This window comes from Pituophis catenifer, unplaced genomic scaffold, assembly GCF_029215685.1.
Source record: "Pituophis catenifer annectens isolate HBS135680 unplaced genomic scaffold, rPitCat1.0.hap2 SCAF_10, whole genome shotgun sequence".
In the NCBI taxonomy this organism is placed as follows: Eukaryota; Metazoa; Chordata; class Lepidosauria; order Squamata; family Colubridae; genus Pituophis; species Pituophis catenifer.
The window spans coordinates 16099800-16120283 of NW_027256890.1; the positions used below are offsets into that span (position 1 = coordinate 16099800).

Here is a 20484-nt window from a genome sequence, read left to right on the forward strand (position 1 = left end):
AAAACAGAAGAAGAGAAGGAGAAGAGGAAGGAAGGGAAGGAGGGAGGGAAGGAAGGAAGGAAGGCAGGCCTCAGTGGGCTTATTTCCCTGTTGGTTTCAGGAGAAATGCCGTCAGTCCCCCCCAGTGATGCTTGGGGGTGGTGGGGTAGAAGGCCAGGCGACTGGTTCCTCCTTCCAGGATGCTGACAGCTCCCTAAACTCTTGACTGCCAGGTGCAGAGTCTCTGCAGTTCTCCCATGTGGGGTTTGTCCCCACACCTGCGCAGGAGGCCCTTGCAAGAAATAGGGGAAAGATGGGGAAGCGGATTGCAAATTTCACAAGCAGCCCCCATCTCCAGAAGGACGGCCGGCACACATCAGGGTAAGGAAAGGAACTAATAATCCACAGTACGGCAGTAAGACGTCTGGCTCTAGATTGCAATTGAAGCCTCTGTTATCTGGAGCAAGGAGAGACATGGGGAAAATCTTGTGGGCATTTTCCCAGATGTGAATGAGGTGCAGATGAGAAGTTGGAGGGGGGAAATAATCAGCAGGGATAACTATTGGGGACTATTCACTAGATATGAGAGCATTGATTCAAGATTCGTGGAAGAAAATGGACCAGATTATATGGAGGAGAGCCTGGGGGAAAGAACGTTTGCTAGATACGGAAGCCTGATCAATTCTGACTCGGATTTGGGGAACGTCTTTTAGGGGGTCCCAGCAGACCTTTCTAGAAGAATTCTTCTTTTTGTCTTGCAGTTGTAAACAGAGGTGCTCCGGACGGGACAGAAGGAACATTTCTTTCCATCTCAGCCCAAAGAGTCCAGAGATGGTCACCTCAGACCAACCTGGATGGTGCCACACTAGGTAAGAAGTTGTCTCACTTGTTTTACTTTGTGTTGAGGACACTTTTGCTTCAGAAAGGAAGCAGACCCTGTGCTGGACACAAGAGGTCACTCCTGATCAGGAAAGCCGAGTCTGGTGGAGCCTGGCCAGAAGCTCTTGAGTTACGCCTTGCTTCTCTCTGCCCCAAAAAAAGTTTCTTGGCACAGGAGAAACCGAAGCTCCACCTTATGGCCTCATTATTCTGCTGGAGGGACCTTTGACCAACGCACCAAGACGTTCCCAGCTTTCTTCCTGCAAGGAGCTGCACCCTGTTGAGCAAACACACCCTGTGTGGGAAGACTTTCCTGGGCCTGCGGATTGCCACGGTTAGAAGGTTCCGTCTCTCGCTTGGCTTCTTTGGGGTTGTGAGAATGAAATTATGACAAAGCAATTCGGGGCGGAATGTAGCTCCCTGGGGGTTGTGGTCTTGCAGAAAATAGACTCTGGAGATTTAGCAGAGAGAGGAGCTGGCCTGCCGGACTGAGTGAAGAGGCGAAACTCTTTTGCTGAGATTGCTCAAAATCTAGCTTTTTTCCCCCAAGAGAGGCTTGGCAGCTCTTAAAAGGTTTTCAGTCTTTTGCACTTATTGCAAATTGCCACAGAAAGAGCGTGTGTTGAAGGTGGGGGTGGGGGGGCGGGAACTGCAGGGTAGTGTCTTCGTCCCCCTGAAAGCTTAGAGCAGGAGTGGGCAACCTGCTGTGTCCAGGGGGAATTGCCCCAACCCAGAATTCTCCTGCCTGGCCTGGAGATGGCCAGGACACCAGGATATCATTGGAGGGACTGATTTGCAGCAGTTGGGGGGGCTGGAGAAGTCCGAAGGGCAAAGAGATTCCCAGGACCCATTTTACACTCCCAGAATAGAAAAAATTGATATTTTTCTTTGAGAATTGTTATTTTTAGGGGGTGCAACATGGTCTCCCTTTTTGCCCCTTCCAGACTTGTCATGCGTGTCGCCGTGATCGGAGCTGGGGTGATGGGTCTATCCACAGCCCTTTGCATCCATGACCGATATCACTCTGTTGACCAGCCGCTGCAGCTGGAGATCTACGCGGATGAATTCAGCCCTGGCACGACCAGCAGTGGGGCCGCCGGCCTTTGGCAGCCCTACCTGTACGACAAAGGAAAGACGCAGGAAACGTAAGAGCAAACGCTCAGCTCCCCTTGCCAGGGCCAGCTGAGTTCCTCCTGCGCCTTTCAGATGACCAGGGGCTGAAGCCCACCCCCCTTTGACCATGCTGGCTAAAGAATTCTGGGAGTTGAAGTCCATCCATCTTCAAGGGGCAGAGGGTCAAACCCTTCCTTGTTTTTCAAAGATTCCTCCGTGAAAAGTAAAGTGTTCAGTGGGTTAAATGTGAAGAGAAACTTATAAACAAGGTAGCTTTTTTTTTCCTTTTGACCTGGTAAAACATTTACAATCATGGAGGAGGATCTGTGCCAATGTTCACATGTGGTTCCTCCTCTAATACCATTGCCCCAAATACATTTCAGCTGTGCCTTTCTGCAGCCTTCCTACCTGCCAACAGTTTTGCAATTTCCTCAAGTTCAAATTTGAAGGAAGACGCCTGATCCCCTCTTATTTAATATTGCAGGATCTGGAACAAAGAGACTTTTGATTATCTGCTCCGACATGTTAATTCACCAGAAGCCAAGGAGATGGGGCTGTTTCCGATCTCTGGATACAACCTCTTCAGACGACCGGTTCCCGTAAGTGGTTGGCTTAAAAACATCTGAGCTATTTTCTCAACGCAAGCTTGTTCCTCTTTGGAAGGCTGGAGTAAAGTATAAAGACGGTGTTTCCAGACTGACCTGGAGTTTTGCTTTTGAGGATTTCTGATCCCCCTTCCTTTCCACCTTGTCATGCAAGGAGCAAAGAGGTTTCCAACTGGTGGGAAAATAAATTCAGGAGCGTTGCAGGCAGAGAGTTCTTGATTGGGGTGGGGGGGGGATGACATTGCCAAGACTTTTGGTTCAAGACTTATTTATTTTGCGTAAGATTCGTATTTGTGTAAGATTCTATTTCTCCCTTGTCTTACCTCGGTGTCTTTCTCTGCAGGATCCATCATGGAAGCATATTGTCTTGGGATTCAGGAAACTGTCCCAGAAGGAGCTCGAGCTGTTCCCCGGCTACAGGTATTAGACGGCCTCTTCTCTTGGATTTGGGAACTGTTGTAGACCAATGTTTCTCAACCTTGGCTGTTTGAAGATGCTTGGAGTTCAACTCCCAGAATTTGTATCCATATTTTTTGTTTTGGTCTTCTTTTTCCCTAATTTCAGCTTCGGTTGGTTCAACACGGCCCTGATCTTGGAGGGCAAAGTCTATCTCACCTGGCTTACAAAGCAGTATGTATGAGTCTTCTTTTTCTTGCTATCTACATTTGGCAACTCTCTGGGTTTTAGGTAGTTTGGATTTTATTCTCATGGTGACAGAGTGGGTGGCTGGGAAAGCTGGTTGGGGCCTTTGATTAAATCTTTAATCCATGTGGTGGCCTTGAAAGATAAATTGGAACCCTTGTCGTTCAGCTAATAATGACAGGCTAGCCTCAACCTTCCATAGTCAGAGATGTTAATAGCTTGGAAAAACTAGTTGTGGTTGGAGAAAAGGAAGAACAGTTGCCTTCAAGCCCTGCTGTCCCTCCCGCAAAACCCCAGAGCCAACAGGAATGTCTGTCAAACTCTTCTGCTGACAATCCTCCATTGCTCTTAAAAGGTTGGCCTCACGGAAGGTCCAGTTCTTCCATCGGAAAATCAAGTCCTTCCAGGAGGTGAGTTGGGATCTATGTAGAGCTGGCTGAGAATGGTGGAAATTAAAAACCGTAACATCTGGAGGGCACCAAGTTTTAGGCCAGTGTTTCTCAAATTGGAGATGGGTGGACTTCAGTTTGAGAAACACCACTCTGGGCAGACGGGGGGCGGGGGGAGGGGTCTTGTATTCCTGAAAAGCAAGATGGGGACTGAATCCACTTACTCTCTTCTGTTAGCTGACCGCTGAAGGAGTGGACGTGGTGGTCAATTGTACCGGAATTCGTGCCGGAGAACTACAGACTGACCCTGAGCTGCGTCCAGGCCGAGGACAGACCATCAAGGTGAGGCCTGGGGGAGTTGGTCAACAGGGCTGGTGGAGGCAACCTGTGACATATCCTAGTGGGACAGCACACTTGGACGTTGGGCGTTGAGGAAGGCTGGTCTGAACCTTCCCAGAAGGCCCTCAAACCCTAGAGACAAGCAGGGAGGGAGAGGCGGGTGTTGTTTGCTGGATAGAGATGGGCAGTTGTTTAAACAAATAAATATAGTCTTCTTCGTGACCTGCTGCTTGTCACAACAAGCCAGGAGAAAGCAGAGAAGTTGTTTCTTCTGGCTGTGCATTGGCAGGTTGCACCAGTGCTCCATCTGGCTCCTTCCCGACCTTCGTGCTTATTCTGGATCTCTAGGTCGAGGCCCCCTGGGTGAAGCACTTCATCATCACCCATAACATTGACGCTGGGATCTACAGGGAGCCCTACATCATCCCCGGGTAAGGAAAAGGCAGTGGAGAGTGGCGGGATGATCAAGGTGGATCCAACTAAGGCATTCCAGCTGCATCTCCTGGGATCAAGTCTTCTCCTCCTATTGGAATCCGGTGATCCTGTATTCTTAAGATTGAAGGGAGGCTCCCCCCATCTTCTGCCGATATCCTTCCGTGAGAAGGGAAGGCAGTTTGACCCCCAGCTTCCTCTAACTTGGTGGCTTCCAGGGGGTGGGACTCTGACCATGCTGGTTCAGCAGGATGAGAGCTGTAACCTAACCCACCTGCAGGACAAGAGACCAAGTAAGGAGGTTAGGTCCTGATTTAAAATCGTTCAAGACTGACTGTTCCTCCCTCCTCTGTTCTTGGCAGGAGCCGTACGGTGACCTTGGGGGGTATATTTCAGCTGGGGAACTGGAGTACAGAGAACAACCCAGAGGATCGTAGAAAAATCTGGGAAGGATGCTGCAAGTTGATGCCCAGCCTCCAGGTAGATCAGCTCAGCCAAGATGGGCCAAGGCTGTTGGAAGAAACACTTGCATTCTCCCCATTTCCCTAGGCAGGGAAGGAAGTCCCTGTGGAAGCTCATCCAGGGTGTTTAGTGCCCCATAGCCTGAGGGAGCATTGGGGTCTGAGGATAAGCTGCTGGATGTAATTCTTCCAGGAAGCCAAGGTAGTCGAAGAATGGAGTGGTTTACGCCCATCACGCCCTGCCGTCCGGCTGGAACACGAGACCATTCGCCACGGGACGCTCCGATCAGAGGTAGCCGTTTTTCTGAATGAAAAGGATTCCAGGAGATGTGGTAGATTCAGTCTTGCATCTCATCTACTTCTGTGCTTTGAAGTTCCCGTTCTTTCCCTTTCAGGTGATTCACAATTACGGTCACGGAGGGTTTGGGCTCACCATTCACTGGGGGTGTGCCATGGAAGCAGCCAAACTCTTTCAGAAGATCCTGGAAGGTCAGAAGTTGGCCAAGCCACCTCGGGCAAATCTTTGAACAAGTGCAAAAGTGTCGGAAACCTTTCCGTGTAGGTCTGGGGTTTTTTTTTTTGCCTTCCATCTTACAAAGGGGAGCTAATCTTGCCAAATTTGGGAGTCTGGTTCCTTAAGAGTATTTGTAACTGGACTTCCCACTTTGGCTGGGCACACAGAGTAAATAAGACAGCTGTTTGGGATTGGTGAGGTGTTCCAAGATTTGTGAAGCCGGTCCCTCTTTTCTTTCATCTCGATTTAGGTTTTTGGTACAAAAAAATGTCCTAAATGTTGATGGAACAACATGGAGAGCTGCAGGTGGAAAGTTTGTAACCACAACAATTGCATGGATTCCCAAGTCTAAGTACAGATAAACCTCAAACTTTCCATGTGGATGCTGGGTTTTATTCATAGGGAACTGATGAACAAATGTGTTCAAGCAGAGGGCAAACCATTATCTGACAGTAGCTATTTTTGGATTCTTTCTCCAGACAGGAGGCTGGTCCCCCTTCTGCTCATACAACTTTCTCTCACCCTTTTTCTTCTCAAATAACAATTAGATCTGCTTCCCGGTCCATATTCCCTTCCTAGTGGAGTTGTCCTCTGTTAAAACTTACAAGACGGAGCCTTTATTTATGTTTACTTATTACTTTCTTAGGTAACTTCTTTTTTATCTCTTAAAAATATGTGAGGGTCGACTCCAGTAAACTCATTACTTAGCGTGAGATTGTCCACCTGAGTAAATCAGGATAAATGGATAATTCAGGGTTGTCCAACCCCGGCAACTGGAAGACCTGAGGCCTTCAACTCTCAGGATTCCCCTTGCTGGCTGGGGATTCTGGGGATTGAAGTCCACAAGTCTTCAAGTTGCTAAGGTTGGACACCCCTGGGCTTACTGCTGAAGTGATCAAAATCTGATGCCTCCAAATACAGTTGAAGAAGTCTCCGGAGATGCATTGCAAGCAGGAGAGAACCTTCCCTTTCAGTTTAGAGGGGGCAGCAAAAGGAAGTGACCAGCTTCAGCAGAGCCAGATGGAGAAGGGGCATCCCGGGTGCTGACAGATCAAGCAGAAGAGCTGTTCTGAGCAGCTCCGGGCAAACCACCAGGGACATCTCCAGCTGCTTTTCACCGATTCTAGTTTTCCATTGTGGACTTTGCAGCACCAGCTGCAAATTTCCAGAAAAGAACTGAGAAGACTCTTCCCTAAGGGCACTAGAGCTGTGGTGAGTTTTCAGTCTGATGGTGGACGCAATGCCTTCTTTTGAGGGAGTGAGAATGCCATAATCCTCCTCCTTATGAAAAACTACTTGTTTATTCAACATAAAATATCCAGTGTGGAATTGCACTGCCTAATGGTGTGTAATTAACGGAGACAGATGAAAATATAGTAGTACAAGAAGCTCAGGATACAGAAATCTTGAGAACACACGTCACAGTTAGAAACTGTACATTCGAACATTGCAGACACTTAAATAATACCCCTCTGCCCCAAACACTGAGAAATACAAATACCATTCCACACAGCAAATATACAGCAAACGCTCCCCAAAGCTTTGCCAGTTAGAGAACTGGAGAACCCACAGAGTCCCAGACACCACAACTGAAGGTCAAATGGCATTGTTGCTTCTTTTTTTAATGAACACACCAACAGACCTCGGTGTGTTTAGAGCCCTATCTTCGTTACATACGTCGGTGAATTTCTGGCATTAAAATGCTCCTCAAATATGAGAAGGCCAAAACTTATGGTCAGAAAGGGAAAAAAAAAAAAGTGACAGCACAGATTTCCAGCTCAACAATCGGAAGCTTGCAAAATCGGTTTGCATCGTCAGGGAAAAATCTAATCAACTTAAATAGCCTGCGACAACCTCTTTTTGATCATCATTTTTGTGCCGGCGTGAAGCTGCTCTATCTGTACAAGTAGTTTGCACAACTAACAGAACTTACCTACAATTTTAAGTAGCAGTTGGTAAATGTTCCAGATCTCGGAAAGCCATTCATATCCATCGAAAGAGAATAGAATTCTTTATAGGCCAAGTGGGAGTGGTCACACAAGGAATGAAACCATTTTAGTAGAAGCCACTCAGCCCTAAACATGTTAGAAGTTGCCTGCGTGAGCCTCTGGCACACATGCACACACACACACGTCATAGCTACAAAAGTGCAGCCTCCTTAAATACCACCTGAGGCTTCCCAGTCCAGATATGATGGCCAGATGATGTTTTTCACCTCAGCTGGCCCAGCCTGCTAGGCATGATGGTACCTGTTTCCATCTGAAGAGGTGGAAAAATGAGGAGGAATGTCTAGAAACGAGGCCCTCATCTTCTCTCCTGCCTACGAACCGTTGGCATTTGTGGGGTGCCCAGGGACAGAAAGAGGATGGCTAAGATGGATGTCTCTGGAGGACCACCAGGGCATGTACCCATTCTTGGGCCTCTCTGTTGTGGAATGTGGATAGCAACCCAGAGGAACCATCACCAATATGAGTTGCATGAAGACAGAATCTGCTCCCTTCCATTTTACTGGATGAACCTAAATTCAAGAGAGAATATTTTTCCTGTAATGATTTCACTCTGCACCATTTGCTAAACTTACAGGCATTTTCTCCTCTAGTTTCCTCCTGAGAAAAACACTTCAACCTTTGGGTCACCTGGGTGGACTTTTCCTGCGGCACCACCTTTCTTTGGAGACGGGGCAGTCATAACCGTATGCTGTGTTTCCAAATTTCCTTTTTTTGCAGGATTGACTTCAATATCCAAGGAAGTTCTCCATCGGTGAGGGGAACAGCATTTATCCGAATGCCTGTCCACCCTCACAATCTCAGTTGCCAAGGAGATTCAGCTAAATTAGCGGTTTGTGGGCCTTGACAGTTCATGGTGATAGAAAGAGTGCAAGGCTGCTGATCAATTCACAAGTGCCTTTGAGCTACTCTAGGCGTGAGTACACATACATATGAACCCGTTTGCTTCCCAGGGTTGAAGACATGAAATGTCTTGTGAAGAATGGAGTCCTTGAAGGCATGGCCATTGCTTGTGTGAGATGGAGAAGTTCCCTTGGCAACAAGAGCAAAACCCGGTTCTCCTGTTGTCTATGTCCACCATGAAAAACGTGGTAGAAATTTGGGGCTAGACTTTCCTCTTCAATGCACACAAACACACACACACTTTCATCTCCCAGATGGAATGCCTCTCCTTGCACGTGGGGGTGGTGAAGATGCAAGCAACAAAGGATCCAGGACAGGTTGACCATCCCTTCTTTGGGCCAAGGATGGTAGTGAGATATTGCACTTCTCGGGAGTTGGAAGTGTTAACTTCCTCCAGGTGGGGCAATCACCCCTGAGAGCCAGAGTTTGATTGGGGGACGCCACGCCCAAACATCTCCTGCCCCCACTCCTTGTGGGTGGATTCCTGGAGGCCGCGGCCTCTGGTTTCGATGGGAAGCAAGCAGGAGGCCACAGCTGCTAAGATGCAGCATCCGCTGTAAACGATCAGCGTCAAATAGACCGAAGACTCCAGCATCACCTGGAAATGGAGGTAGAAGAAGATCAGCAAAGAATGGTGTCCTTACCATGATTTGGACAAAAAAGGATCCTCCAGGCTTGGTCAAATCTCCCAGGGTTAAATTAAGTTGAATGGACAAGCCAAGCTCTTGGCTGTGATTGGTTAGGGACCTTAGGGTGTTGGAAGTTTGCAATAATATGGTGACAAAGATGATGGCTTCCTATTCAGAGCAGTCTAGGTAGATGAAGCGCAAATACAGGGAAATGTCCGCCTTATATCTGAAGAACTGAGAAGGTAGGCAACCTCATCATGATACGTAGCTCTTTGTGTGGGCCCTCACAATTGTGTTGTTGAAGAGTCTTTAGAAATATATATTGGAGAATGAGATGAAGCTTAAAGAACGTTTCGTGAATCGGGAGGGGTTGTAGCAAATCTAGCATGAAGATCCAGGCTCTGCCCTTTTATTGCTAGAGCTTCCTTTCAGAAGTCTCTAGAACCCTTGATTCATTGGGATGTCCCAGGACAGGATTGGGTCAAGGGAAGCCCTGAGTTGCCACTAGGAGGCGTCCTTGCTTTACCTGGGCAATGAAGGGTGTGATGAGGGCACCAACTCTGGCCACTCCACTGCATGTCCCCAGGCCCAGGGCACGGGTGGCGGTTGGGTAGACCTGTTGAGAAAACCATGGCCGCCTTGAGGCTCCCTGCCCACTCTTGGGCTTGCTGCCGCTGGCGGTCCCTTGGCCAAGCCCTCTCCCTCACCGTTCTCCAACACCGCTACTAGCTGGAGAAGAGGTGCTTTCCCTTCCTACCTCGGGGGTGTAAACATACGCAGCCTGGAATCCTCCCGAAATAAAGGCCCTGGCGATGAAGAGCAGCACGGTGAGCACCTTCCTATATGAAGAGAGGGTGGCTTGCTTTTAGAGAGACAGCCCACGTGCCAGAGTCTTTCCCTTGCTGTCCCTGGAGGAACCTCAACTGGGGGGTGAGTCTTCTCTGGATCCCCCGGACTCACCTTCCGACACAGAGGAAGAGCAAGAGGCTGCAGAAGGCAAAGACCAGAAAGGAAAGCGCCATCGTCTTCTTGCGGCCGATCCGGTCAATCACCCACAAGGTCACAAGAACCCCTGGAGGAGGAGGAGAAGGAAAAGGAGAAGCAGGAGGAGCCTTAAGGCCATTTCACCACCACCAGTATCTGGGTACGAGTGCGAATCCTTCCAGGTTGCAGGAGAAATGGAGTCCCCTTCAGCATGGCAATGTCTGGCCAACCACTGGCTCCAGGTTGGGTTATCAACTTTTCTGAACTTGTTGGCCAAATCAAATCAGAGGACATTTAGAGCAGAATCTCTTAGAGATTCACACATCTCCAGAGTGACAGCACCACGTGAGATAGTTTCACTGAAGTCAAAGGAGGATCTCTCATTTCTCCTTGCAACCTCTCCCCAAAAGACTTTGGGATGATCTGGGAGAGGGAAGTGGGGGCCTCAAGACCATAATCACCATCTCAATGGAAATGAGTGGAAATGATCAACATATCTCTTTGAAAAGAAAATTACAGAGGCCAATATTTATTCTTAAATCGTGTTTAGCATCTTGGATAATGCAGCTAAATCTTAAAAGTATGCTGGCAGCGTGTCAGTTTTAATTGGGCATGAGATGGGGAGCTAGGTACCCACTGGATTAATATCTGAGATCTTTCTTCTCAACCACGGTGGGGCCAAAAGGACGAAGAGGAGGGTCAGAATAACCCAACACAAGCTCCTCCTTTCCTTCTGGTATCATGCCACCTCTTGCCCCTCCCTCAGTTGCAGACCCCCATGGGCACCCCTTCCCCTTTCCGAAGGTCCACCTGGGAACTCGGAGAGGGTGGTCCAGAGCAGATCGATGTAGTCCTTTTCCGTCAGAAATTCACACGCCAGGCTGCATTTGGCCTTCACCGTTTTCCTCCTGTTGGACACTTGGATGGAGAAGGAGAAAGAGAGGAGGGGGAGGAAGTGAGGTCTTGAGCCCCCGCCCTTTGCTGGATAGCCAACCTTGTGCCCTGTGGCCTGGCTGTGCTCTTTTGCTCACTGTTGGCAGAATCCCCCTCACTCAACCATCACCAAGGTTGATCCACCAGATGCCCACAGGGTGACCAGCCCACCCAGCACAGACTTTAGGGAACCCCGTGCCCCTGGGAAACGCTCATGCAAGTAGCCCTTCCAGGTATTGAGAGGGGCTGCTGTCCATCCTAGCAGGCCACTGGCTGAATGGGCCTCTTGTCAATGGTCCTCCTTGACCTCAACTGAGGGACCAGGTAGAACCATCCACTGAATAAAGCTTCCCCAATCTGGTGCTGGACAGGACAGAGAGGAGGCTCCCGCTTGTTTTAGTGGAAACTTCAGAGATTAACTCTAGGCCAGGCTCTCCAAACTTGACAACTTTAAGATTTGTGGACTTCAACTCCCAGAATTCCTCAGCCAGCAGTTAAACATGGTGGCCAGGACTGGAGAATTAGCTGGGAATCAGAAATAAGGCAGCCAAGAATTGGAAACCAGCAGTTGGTGGAAAGAGCAGTATAAAAAGGTGATGCTACTGGAGGGCAGAATAGATGGCCACTGAAGTGCCCACTGAGGAGTCGGGCAACCATGAACCTCCAATGTCTTCCCTCAGAAGACCTCTTTGGACTGGCCTTAAGGCAAAGGGCATTCTGGGCGTATTCTCTCCCCACTCGGTTTGACTCACGACTGCAAAGGTCTCCTGCTTGGAATAGCTCCGTGGTCAGCAGGACGAGGCCGTAGTAAGAAAAAGCATTGGAGAACCTGTGAAGAGCAAAGGGAAACCTTCAGAAAATGAGATGCCCTCAAAAGGAAGCATAAAACAACAACGGGGCTGTGTAAAACAGCTATCAGCACCCAAGAGGGAGGTACTACACCACCCAGTTCCATCTCACTGCAGAGGAGCCGAGACCTGCTCTGAGATGGTCCCCAGATGTTCTGCATCTGCCTTGTAGCAAAGTTATTAAGCTCTGATTTAACCCACCTCCTGGGAGACTTCAGCAAGTAACTGCTTTACTGACTTCTTAGTGCTCTATGTCTGTTTAAAAAGCCTTGGCAATTTATCAGTTGTAAATCTTTCCAGCGTTGGTCTCAATGGGGTCCTCAGGACTCCCCTGTAGTGAGACCTCTGGATGAGGCATTTGTGCTGAGGGGCCCATAAGGCACTACCTGGCCCCATAGGCCTATGACTTCTCAGATGACCATCTAGGGTAGACAGAAGGTCCCAAGGGAGCTGCTTGTCAATGGCCAGACCTCCTCTCCCTTCAGCCAAACTGCCTGTAGGCCACCAGCCCACCTGGGGCGAGGGGTCAAGCCAGATTCCCACGCAGCCTTGCCGTCTTACCAGATAAACCACAGCAGAAGCGTCGTCAGTCTGAACTGTGGCGTGAATAAGTCCCTCATTTTCCCTCGATCTTCCTGTTTGGAAACAACAATTTTTGGTGCCGTCTCAACAAACAGCATAAAGTCAGGTGCAAATGTGCAGCTCCAGGTTCTCTTGGGTGAATACTGGAACCAGAAGCCACACAGGCAAGGGTTGCAGGTCACCAATCTCTGAGGTGTGTGGCATGAGCGAGGAACGCTGTTAAAAAAGTTTGCCAGCAACTGCCAAGTATGAAACACAAGCCCTGTTTATAGTGAAATCCGGGTTCAAATGCATCCGGGTTTTTTCCTACTGATGCCTGCCTTTGGATTTACTGCCGGTGGGATGTTTTCTCAGCAGTTTAGAGAAAGGTGGGGTAGAAAATTAGTCAAACCAAACCGTCATGAAGACAAATGGTTCCCATCCCTTCCTCCTCAAGACTTGGGATGGTCATGAAGACCTTCTCCCGAACTCACCTGCCTAGACATAATCAGTTTCCCCAGAGGCATCGGGGCGCCATTCTCAGTTGCAATCCTTTTCAGTGTAGCAATGGCCTTTTCTTGGTTACCGGTTAATACATCGTATCGGGCACTTTCTGGCAGCCACTGCAGGAGACAAGGAAGACCATGAGATGTTGCCCAACCTGATGCCCAACCTGAACCTCCTATCTTGTCAAACCTGCCAGCTGGAAGCAAAGTGGGGTGGTAATCTGACACTTCTTGAGGACACGAGGCTGGGGAGCATCTCTAAGGCTTAGACTATCTAACTACCAAGGAAGGAAGATCAGAGACTTTGCTCCCGGAAAGAAAACGTACAAAACACAAGATGGCAAACAGCATAAGAGGGAGAGCTGAAAGGATGAGCAGCCAACGCCAGCCAAGGGTGGGCATTACAAACAATGCAAGGAGGACTTCAAAGACGGTTCCGATGGCCCAGAAGACCTGTCCATGGAAAGGAGGAAAAAACGGGAAGGGTTATTCCAATGGATGAGTTCCAAGGTAGATTAATTGCCTTAGCTTTTGATGGCCACCGTTGGTGGAAAATCTGTTCTGCGTGACTTGCTCACATGGCACACTCCCAACCAATGCGGCAGCTTTGGAGCCGCAAACAATGAAATGGGACAATGATGGACCCTGAAATCTCTACTCCTCAGCATTTCATTTTGGATTTCTCTGTCATCTGGAGTCTGCCTTTTCTCCACTCACCTCAATCAGCAATATGCACTTTGCTCTGGATTTCATGGGGAGGAATTCTGCATATAATGTTACCCTGGAAAGAATAAAAATATCAAAGAGATAGATTGCAGCGTTACAACAATAGTGGTCCTGATAGCCAGTAAAACTGTTGACTTTTTATTGAAGCTCCAGTGAGAACATTCAAAATCACTTTATCTGACTTGGTGATGGATTCAGAATTGGGGAGTCATGGGAAGATGGTAGCCATTTCAAGCAGGCCTTTCCAAAGTCTGGGTTGGGTCTGGACAAAGGGAGGGTATACTTACGACTGAGGGACGCCTCCAATCCCAAAGCCCACCAAGCCCCTCAGGACCAAGATCCAGCTGTAAACTGGTGCAAATCCACTAAGGACTCCGTAGTACAAGGTCCAGAGCACGCTGATCTTCAGCCCCTGCGCAGAAGGAAGAAACGCCAAGAAAGCAACATTGACTGCTCCCAGGACGAAAATCCCAAACTTTCCCCTTAGGGTTAACCTGCAGAACATATAGGAGATAATCCCTGAGCCTGTAAATGGGATGGCGGATGGGAATTGCAGAGGACTGAGATGGTAGTTCATACATCTGGAAGGATGCTGAGTAGAGTAACGATGGTTTAGCATTTAATACAAGGGGACAAGCAAATATCCCAAAGGCGTGTGGAGACTTACGGTTTTTCTGCCATATTGGTCTGAAATATTTCCCCACAATGTGGAACTAAACATCATTCCCAGGAAAACCACCTGCAAGGAATGGACAAAATGCATTTGCCAGATGCAAGCTGAAATGTGGATTTCCGAAGAAGACGACTTCCTAACGATGAAGGAACAAGAGGCTTCGCAAAGAGGCATCCCACAGACTCTCTGCACAAGAGTTTTACAGGAGCCCTTGCCAGGTCTATGGTAAATAAAAACAATTTATCAATGTGTTTGAATGTATTCTCCACCCAGCTCTAATGGTCTCCTTCTCGGAGCGTTAAAAATCACAGAAGACAATAAAGGACAGAAGGTAACTAAAGGAGAAGGAGAAATGTAGAAGGATGAGGTAAGTTGGCCACACCTTCAAAAATATCAATGCAACATACTGGGGTGTAGGTGAAACGCATTTATCAGGCAAAACATGACAAACAATCCTTAATCACTTTTGACTCATTAAATTCAATCCCTTATTTATTCAAATCTATTGATAATCTTCCATGGGCCCATGACTTCATGGAATGGAACTATCTGGAGGGAATCACCAGTGTCATTCTATGCATGGGATATAACAAACATTGCCATAACAGTTCTCAGTGCCTGCAACTTCTTGTAAATTAATCAGGAAAACAAGCTCTTTATTCCCCTGAAAACAATGAAGTAGGTTCCTATCAGACAATAAATTGTCACAAGCATCATTGGTGGCCAAGTCCCAGATCCCAGCTGCTGAAATTAATTAGAGCAGGCCAAGATTCTCAGCAGATGTTATTGTTGCTTCGTCTCAAACAGTAAAGTGAGAAGCAAACCTAATACTGAAATTCAGCATGTGGGGTGTGGCTCAACGGGCCTGACAACTAAGGAGCCATGCATAGGAATGTCTAGAGTTTACTTCTAGAAATGTCAAGAGTTTTTATGCTCCCTGCTTTACTAAAGTTGCTTGCTGAAAATAGTGGGGCTTTTTTTCCTGTGTTAACATCCCACGGCAACAAGGGGAAACCCCTTAGAGAATACAGGAGGAGCTGTGTGGTATTTTCCTACCGATGTGAGCAACGCAACCTGCCAGGTGGGTAATCGCCACTCACAATGAAGCTGAGGTGCCAAGATGCTCAGAATCATCATTTCCATGGCATCAGCCATCTGGAAGTGAAAGGAGACAATATTATCAACCCTTTGCCAAGGTCCTTCAGAACCAACGTGCCCCATTGCCTAGGTCAGGGGTCTCTAAACTTGGAAATTTAAGAAGCTTAAAACTTAACTCTCAGAATTCCCCAGCCAGCCATGGGGGTTGAAGTCCACAAGTCTTAAAGCTGCCAAATTGGAGACCCCCTATCTAGGTGGACCAGTCAAGATAAGCCCAGTCTTGCTTTGATCTAATACCTCCCAAGAACCCATCAAGAATGGTAGATCCATCTACTTGCCCATGCTAAGCCAGTCAGAACGGAGAGTTTCCACTGGAATTTGCCAAACCCAATTGCTTCCACCACGTCTTCCACCATGAAAGTATCTGGAAGGGAGACAAGTATGCCAGGAGACAAGGTGATTTCACTTTTTACAATCCCATTTCTAGGTTGCGTTCATGCGCTGGGCTCCCTATGACCACTTTGTTTTTTTTTCTCAAGGTCAAGGGCTAAGTGATCTACTCACCATCAGTTGGGTTGGCAAACTCCTTTGGCACAATGCTTCCATCTTCCAATTCTACAGCTTCTAAGTCAGTCTGGACACCCTCAATCTGAACTTCGTGCTCTCCTGACACGGTGTCCTCTTCGGATCGGGTGCTTTCTCCTGTCCGACGAAACTTGACAACTCTAGCAAGATGGAAGAGATTCCATGGAGGTTGGAAGAAACCAGAATCTGCACACCTTGCTGATACCAGACATAAGCTGAGGTCTTCTGCTGGGGAGTCATAACAAGGTCTACTCTTGTCCAGATGTCAGATTTGCAGAGAAAGTTTCTATCTTTGTCTGAAGGAAGTTGTGCCAAAGGGTGTCTTAGAAGTGATAGCTCATGAAGTCAAAGAAATATGCAAGCTATTTAATGGTGAAGGTTCTTGATTGCTTGCCAGAAACTAAATCTGTTTCCCTGTGCAGATGGCAATGAATCCAGCAAAAGCTACAAGGTCAGTAAGTGCTGGGAATGCAAATATATATCCAAGATTTCAGACAATGACACTTGGGCTCCCAGCTGGCTAAATAAATACATTTGACACACACAAATATGAAGGGCCTGCTGTGGTTGCTTTGTGAAGGATATGCAGAGACTAAAAAGTATCTCCAAGAGAATATTTCATATTTCTTCAACCAAGAAGCAGAATTTATGTTGCACTGCTAAGTTATACGCTAGGGGAGCTTTCGGATGGGTAGGTGAGAAATGAGTTATTGGTATTTTGGTAATTTGAGAACAAGTAAGATAGTGGGGTAGTGTTAGGGTTGGGACAGAGGTAATAAGGATAAATACTACAATGGAAGAGAATAATTGTAGCTCAGAGTTGAACTATGGAGTCCTTGGTGCTGGCTGAACTTGGTGGTTTTCTTGCCAACGTTTCATCACCTAACTAGGTAACATCATCAGTGTTAAGGATAAACACTGGATTTGAAACCATCATGGCCATAAATGATCCCATCCTGGTTTTTGAGCACACCCAGAACCCGGAGTCTCCAAAGGACTGTAGGGTTTTCATGCTTTCCATCTATGGCTGCTCTTCATGCTTTGCCCATTCATATTTCATCAGCATGAATTATGCAAGAAGCTGACAGACAGACCCCTTTTAGCAACAAGGGAGCTTCCATTTGCAGAATGGAAAAGGAGGGCAAGTGCTTTATGGAGACCCCTGCCCAGAAATGTTAAGCTGCACTGACCAGACTGCCACGCCTAAAGGACCTTTATGGCATTGTGGGAGCAATAATTTATCCCACAAACTATATGCACCTTAATAAAACCCGTCCGAGGAAGAGAGGAGTAGCTACATGGCAGAAATATTGAGTCCATGTTAAATTGTTTACCAATTCCAAATAATTTGGTCATAGGAAGTCCACACTGAGTGCTTCCTGATCAATTTTGTGCCTCCCCCATGGCCAGCCTGCATATTCAAGAATCCATCAGCCTTATCAATTCTGAAATCTTAAAACTGGACCCCTCCTCACCTCCTTCATTTCACCAAGCAAAGTGGGCTGTAGCTACCACAATCTGGCTTGGCCTACAGAGGGGACTCTGAGTGAAGAAAAGCCAGGACTGATACCCAGAACTGAATCGGGCTCTTCTGGTTCTACCTTGAGATTTGGGGGTGGGGGGTTGGAGGAAGGGGGAGAGGTTTGAGCAGGGCAAAATCCTGGTTCTCTGAAAGGGTTAGACTTCAGGAATGGTGCTCTGCTTTCTACCCACTACAGAAGCTTTCCAAAGACTCTCTTTCTGGGATGGGAAGCATCTTTTAGAAAGTAAGACACTGTCTGCCAGCCTTAACCGGACGGAGCTGGAATAAAAGAAAACACAGCCATCCCATGGATGTTGGGGAGGAACTGTGCTTAAATAGGCTTTGCCTAGCAAAGCTCTCAGGCGTCTGAGGTGTCTCCGTGGGATGCATTTGTATGCATTGAAGCACCTCGCAGCTCTGAAAGGAACTAATTAAGCCAACATGTAAAAGGCTTCTTCGCCCAGAAAATCTTGCAATTTGATCTGTGCCTGATCCAGCAGCCAGCAGTCAGCAAAATAAAAGGTTATTTCTTGACAGAGCCAGACTATCGCAAGCAGAAATTCAAATTCCTGCAAATGTGTGGGTGTCTCTGCTCACCACACGTATCTGAGGTGGAAGCATAAACTACCCCCCCACTTCTGCCTAGCAATGCCTTGCATATTCTCCCAAGTCTTTCAAAGCCCCCCTCCCTCCTCCTCCTCCTGGGATCTCTCTGCAAAACCTGTAGTTGCAGGAGAAAGCAGAGGAATTCCTAGCCACCCCCATTCTTGCAGCATTCAGGAAGAGAAGGAAAAACATGTCCGGAATCTAAGATCTTCAGTTTCCATGATCACAAACATTTTGGCTGGGTCAAAATTCTGAAATTTCCCTTCAGAAAATAACACCTCCCACAAAAGACAAAGTGTTGATCCTGGGAGGAAGCAAATTATGTTTTGGGCAGGGTTCCCCATGCAAGGACCCTCCAGTTGGTGGGACTATAACTCTCATCCATCAGCAATGGCTGGGAAGATCAGAGCGCTCCAGCCCCAGGCCTCTGGAGGGTCCCAGCTGTGGGGGCGGGAAGGGGACATTGCAAGCAAGGAATTCGGGACAAGGCACAACAGGGCTCTTTGCAATACCCCTCAAGGAACTGGGGCGCTCTCCCCACCCCGGGTTACTTACGGCAGTTGCCTTAGCTGGAACAAATCCTCCTCCATTGCAAAGGTGTGGCTGGAGGTCTCATCGCTCTTACATAGTGGGGAGAAGCAGGTGATTTCAGGAGGTTGCCGAGTAGGACAGCTCCCGTTGCAACCAGCCAGACTGCGCGATGCAAATCCAGAAGGAGGAGGCGAGCTCTGTACCAGCAGTAGCGGGGGAGGGAGGGGGGCAGCTTGCTTGCCTTGAAATCCTCCCCTTTTACTTGCTGGCTGCTCTCAGTTCGCTTTGCTGGCTGCAGGGCAATCTTCCGCCTGGCTTGCGAGAGATCTTTGCAATGCTCCAGGCAGGGATTATTAGAGGAAAACCTAGAGTTCTTGGGGGCAAAACACCCCAATCTAATACTGGGGCCCCGGTGGGGTGAAAGAGCTCCACAAGATGGACCCAGCTCTCCAAAGCTCCTCCTACAGCTGTAGGGTTTGCTGCAAGAGATGACTAAGAAGAGGTTTCTTGCTGGGGTGAAAGGGATTCCTGGGTCCAGAGCTGGAAATTTAAGCCATGCATCTCTTCTTTCCAGGAACTGAGCAACTGAGCGATGGAGGAAGCTTCCATCTTTTGCCTCTTCACCTGCCAATCCAGTAGCCTTCCAGGGCTGGGTGTTGAGGGTGGAGTGATTTGAGTTGAGTTGAATGAAATTGCAATAAAAACATTTTAGAAATAGTAAGAAACTAAACTCAGTTCAAAAAGATGAATGCATGTAGTGCGGGCATGAAAAGAGATAGGGAACAGCAAATAGAAGGAAAGACCAGGAGGGTCAGACAAGATCCCGAGTTTCCTATCAGAAGAAGCACCAGAACCTCCATTTAGACTAGAGTAAGTGTGCTTTGCCATAGCTTGGAGTAAACAACTGGTGCAATTATCATCTTATAGTCTCATGGTCAAATCCGCAATCTGAAATTAATGCATCTGCCTCAGAATGCAAAGCTTGATGGCCCCTCCCCAGTCTTATGCCTCTCAGATGTGTGGGTGTATGTGTGTTTCTGGAAGTTGCTCTCCCTTATCTGGAAGACAGAAAGTGAGGAAGGCTGCCTTCTGGCCATTGGGAGGATTGAGCGCTCTGGATCTGTCTCAAAGAAGTTGGCTTGGATAACTTCCCAACTCTGCTTTTGGGTGTGTTGGCTCTTGCTTGGGCTGAGCAGGGAATCAGGAAAGCTGGCACTGGAGGCCAAGGTGCAACTAGATTGTAACGCACAGGGAGCCTGAAGCAACACGGTCTTGACCGGGATTTTGGACATATCAGCTTTTTTGTCCTCTTCTTGGATTGCTCCAGCTCATTGCAAGTTTTATCCCCCATTGGCAAGGTTGCCTTAAATTCTAAATATATTAGAGAATGTGGTAGAGTTTGAAATGTCTCAGAACTGCTTTCCTTCATTTCTCAGACGCTGTTTAATATTTTGCTTCGACCCCCTTAAATATATTGAGTGTTTGCTTTCAGCTGGTGTTTGGGATGAACAATTAATAGTGCAGCTTTATTGCCTGAGGCTTAGTTCCCTCTGGACTCAGAGGGCTTACTACTCCCGTGTAGAATTGAATCTACCATCTTTAAAGCCAATGCTTTAAAATTGCTTTGGTGCAGTTTAAAAAAAAACCAGTTGATCTAGAATGCTGTTTTGTTTTTTTTTTTTGTTTTTTTTGTCTCTCTCTCTGTCTTCTCTTCCTCACGGGAAAAATAGGCCCCCCTCCTCCTGTCTTTTAGGGAAGTTGCTCCGCGGAACCTTTTTTTCCGGCCCGCGGAACCGTGTTTTCGCGGCATCCGGGGCGGGACGGGATCCATTGGGCGTAGAACCGCTTAGCAACCGAGGGGCGGGGAGACCCCGTTGCTACGAGACCCTCGGGAAGGAGCTGGACCCGGTGGCTTCCGCTCCTCCCGGAAAGTCTTCCCCGAGCGTCCCGGTCCCGCGTCTTCAGTTCCGCCCGCGGAGCGCAGCAAGGCCGGGGATGCCGCTGAGCCGCTTCGGCCGGC

The 20484-nt window shown here is 48.0% G+C and overlaps 2 protein-coding genes across 2 annotated transcripts; one reads left to right on the forward strand and one right to left on the reverse strand.

Moving 5' to 3' along the window:
- The first annotated feature begins 82 nt into the window (after positions 1–82).
- Positions 83–5718, forward strand: DAO (D-amino acid oxidase). Its single transcript, XM_070950656.1, has 14 exons — positions 83–360; positions 741–848; positions 1021–1200; positions 1803–2003; positions 2456–2570; positions 2920–2996; positions 3141–3206; positions 3574–3628; positions 3845–3949; positions 4295–4377; positions 4741–4858; positions 5033–5131; positions 5235–5397; positions 5604–5718. The coding sequence occupies exons 4-13, from the start codon at positions 1810–1812 to the stop codon at positions 5364–5366; spliced, it is 1044 nt and encodes a 347-aa protein (XP_070806757.1). The 5' UTR covers positions 83–360; positions 741–848; positions 1021–1200; positions 1803–1809; the 3' UTR covers positions 5367–5397; positions 5604–5718.
- A 2950-nt stretch (positions 5719–8668) lies between these two features.
- Positions 8669–18523, reverse strand: SVOP (SV2 related protein). Its single transcript, XM_070950726.1, has 16 exons — positions 18489–18523; positions 15785–15945; positions 15559–15644; positions 15179–15277; positions 14117–14188; positions 13737–13861; positions 13441–13504; positions 13051–13176; positions 12712–12840; positions 12218–12291; positions 11561–11637; positions 10686–10793; positions 9852–9963; positions 9649–9730; positions 9418–9507; positions 8669–8860 (listed from the first exon to the last, which is right to left on the reverse strand). The coding sequence occupies exons 1-16, from the start codon at positions 18521–18523 to the stop codon at positions 8669–8671; spliced, it is 1632 nt and encodes a 543-aa protein (XP_070806827.1).
- Positions 18524–20484: the final 1961 nt, after the last annotated feature.

Bases quoted from the DNA above. Each gene is read 5' to 3' on its own strand.
- SVOP (XM_070950726.1), bottom strand. From the start codon at position 18,523: ATGGAGGAGGATTTGTTCCAGCTAAGGCAACTGCC. The intron at 13,177-13,440 runs GTGAGTGGAGAA...TTCCATGGACAG, and splicing joins AGTGCATATTGCTGATTGAG to GTCTTCTGGGCCATCGGAAC. The intron at 9,731-9,851 runs GTGAGTCCGGGG...CTCTTCATATAG, and splicing joins CTCTTCCTCTGTGTCGGAAG to GAAGGTGCTCACCGTGCTGC.
- DAO (XM_070950656.1), top strand. From the start codon at position 1,810: ATGCGTGTCGCCGTGATCGGAGCTGGGGTGATGGGTCTATCCACAGCC. The intron at 2,571-2,919 runs GTAAGTGGTTGG...CTTTCTCTGCAG, and splicing joins TCTTCAGACGACCGGTTCCC to GATCCATCATGGAAGCATAT. The intron at 4,378-4,740 runs GTAAGGAAAAGG...TGTTCTTGGCAG, and splicing joins GAGCCCTACATCATCCCCGG to GAGCCGTACGGTGACCTTGG.